Here is a 3028-nt window from a genome sequence, read left to right as displayed (position 1 = left end):
TAGAACATAAAATCATAAAATACTGACCTACTATTGTTATTTATATATATTCGGTCGCTGGCTAACATCGATTGTAGGAGCTTATAAATATATGTACATACATATGCATTTACTGTTATTTTTTTTTTCAAAACGATATATGAAAAAGCTGTATTAAAAATATTATTACCTTAGTTAGTACTAAAGTGGAAGGCTATGCACAATGACGTACACACTACCATTATTGCTAATTTCCTTGTTAACTAGCAATGCCGCAACGCATTTGGAAGCTTTTCAAAGTTTGACTACTGAAGCAGTTTTCTTCAGTACAATACATCGAATCTATGTTGAGGAGCCTTTCGAGACCATATTTCTATTACAAACAACAAACCATACTTGCATCTCATCATCAAAAAAGTTATGGAAGCTGTTGAAAGTACCGCTGCTCATCGCCTCGGGCAGTGCACCGGCAGATAAGCTGAAGGAACGTTTCAACAGCAAACAACTCGCTATAACGTGTTTGTCCGCGCATCCCGATCGCCAGCTTCTCAATGTCGTGGCCAGCAACTTGCAATATAGCCGACAGACTCGCATTATTTTACATATCGCAGATGCGAGACCCATCCCCAACCTGCTCGTTTATTTGCGGAAATACTTGGATGATAAACTTATGTCGAATGTGATTGCGATCTTCTCCAATTTCTACACAGAAAACATCTACTACCGATATCATCCATTTCCGAGCGGTCATTGGGTTCGAGAATTTTTAAACAAAACCGAGCGCTTCTTTCTGTGCCATCTCGCAAATATGCAGGGGAAAACTTTCAAGACTTCGCCTGGTCAAACTGCACCTCGCACAATGATCTATGAGGACGAGGCAGGCCAACAACACTTAAGCGGCTATCTCGGTTACATGATGACCACCTTTGCGGTGAAGCACAATATCAGTTGGCAGTATTTAAAACCAGTTATACCAGGCAGCAGCACATATTCGGGGGTTATAATTAATTATACCAGGGAAGGGATACTGGATGTTGCCATCACTCTGGGCTTAGCCTCCCCTCATCCGTTTACATCATATCCTGTGGAGAATATTGAATGGTTTATTGTGTTGCCATGTCCGCAACCAATTGAATACTCAGAAATATATGCGGTGGTCGTCACAGCGCAAGTTATTGGCATTTTGGTGATTCTGGATTTGCTCTTCTCGCTGCTGGAGACTTTTGTAAAGCATAAATTCTATAAGCGGTCAGCTGAATTCAATCTGCTCAATATTTTGCTGAATGAAAATATTTTTCGCGGAATTTTCGGTCTTACTTTTCATATTAGGCGACGTCCAATACTTTGCTTAAAGATGCTTTACATTTTTCTATTTTTACTGGGTCTATTCGTTAACAACATGTACTCAGCTTATTTTCAAACTTTGCTCACAAGTCCGCCTCTTAAGCAGAAAATACTCACATTTGATGATATGCGGCGGGCAAATTTGAAAATCATGTTTGATCGCTACGAATTCCAAGCAACTCAGAATGTACTTGACTCTGAATTTCACAACATATTAGAGGGCATTTCGCAGCTGGTGGATACTGAGACATTTCAACGCCATCGTGCAGAATATGACACAAAATATGCCTATACTATGCCGGAATCACTTTGGCCTATTTTCGAACTGCAACAGCGAACATTTGAACGTAAAATATTCTGTTTGGCTCCAACTTTAAAAATTATCGATCGTTTATTGCTGAGCATACCGCTGGCGGAGAATTCGTATTTGAAGGAGCCTTTGAATATGCTAATATTGCGTACAAGAGAAACTGGCCTGGTGGACCATTGGCGCACTATGACATTCATAGATATGTGGGCAATAGGCAAGCTCTCTTTGAAGGACAATAGCAGCAGCGAACAATTCCATAATATTCGCGTGGAAGACATGAAGCTTCCGTGGTACTTACTACTCTGTGGATTGGGCATTAGTAGTTTGGTTTTTGTTATGGAAATTTGTGTAGAAAAAATAAAGAAAATTAAATGTGTGAATTACAGATTTCTGTATTAAAATATTATGTAAACAATGTTAAAGAGGGCATGTCATTACTTTGAAAAGTTCGCACTTTTGCAAAGTAAGGACAGGCCCTATTTAACATTGTTTACGTTATATTTTAATAAAGAATTATTTAATTCAGTATTTTTTAATTAGTTTGACAAAACTTTTGTTGCTGGAAATAATTGGGACGCGAAATATTTTTTTGAGTTTTGGTCAGTGCATGACAGCATGCATCAGAAACAGCAACCTTTTCCAGACAGCACAACAGTGGCGAAGGGTGGCATCGCCGGCTAAAAGTAGTTGTTGGGAGAATGAATTCTCAATTTTATAATCTCGTATGGAATTTACAAGTAGGGCTTATTTTTCCGAAAACCCAAATTTCCACAAAGGAAAATGCAGAGCAGAATGAAAGAAAATACATGTAATTCAAAAAATAAGCTGCTTATAAGAACTATTAAAAAAAGAAATGAGTTAAGTCACAGTTTTTTTTTGAAGAGAATTGTATATATGGAAAATAAAAGTTTATTTTGATAATCGTAAAAACACGCCGTAAGAATTTTTATAGTTTTCTTAAATGCAGATTTAAGCCATGGCACAATAAACAGGTGAAGTAATAAAACAGCTTTCTCGCTTTATTTTCTGACATTCGACTGCCAAATTTTATAGGCAAATTTTAAAATAAGGCAGTGTCAAAATTTTTCTTCGCACTATAATTACCTCACCTAGCGCAATTCCACCATGGATTTAAGCCATGGATGCGAATATGTTAAATTTTGTAAGATTTTCTCTACCACAAAAGCAGAATTTTGAAAGACGAAATTGCGAAAAGTAGAATTTTGTGAAATAAAATGTCAAAATGTAGAACTTTCAAGAGAAGAATTTTGAAAAAGGAGATTTAAAAAAGCAGAATTAAAAAATACAGAATTTTTATCGAGAAGACAAAAAATAGTTTTGCAAATTTTTTCCGCAATAGCTTACAGATCTGAAAGCCTTCTTTATTGATCCTAG

General features: G+C 36.8%; 1 protein-coding gene across 1 annotated transcript; it reads left to right on the top strand.

Moving 5' to 3' along the window:
- Positions 1-202: 202 nt before the first annotated feature.
- LOC118743772 lies at positions 203-1984 on the top strand (the record flags this gene model as incomplete). The annotated part of the gene is made up of 1 exon (XM_036476536.1): positions 203-1984. A coding segment is annotated over exon 1 (1782 nt), but the record flags the coding sequence as incomplete, so codon positions are not given.
- Between the last annotated feature and the right edge of the window lie 1044 nt (positions 1985-3028).

The sequence above is a fragment of the Rhagoletis pomonella genome, unplaced genomic scaffold (genome assembly GCF_013731165.1).
Source record: "Rhagoletis pomonella isolate Grant_MI unplaced genomic scaffold, Rhpom_1.0 Rhpom_scaffold_00007, whole genome shotgun sequence".
NCBI lineage: Eukaryota > Metazoa > Arthropoda > Insecta > Diptera > Tephritidae > Rhagoletis > Rhagoletis pomonella.
This window is presented reverse-complemented; position numbering and strand designations above follow the sequence as displayed.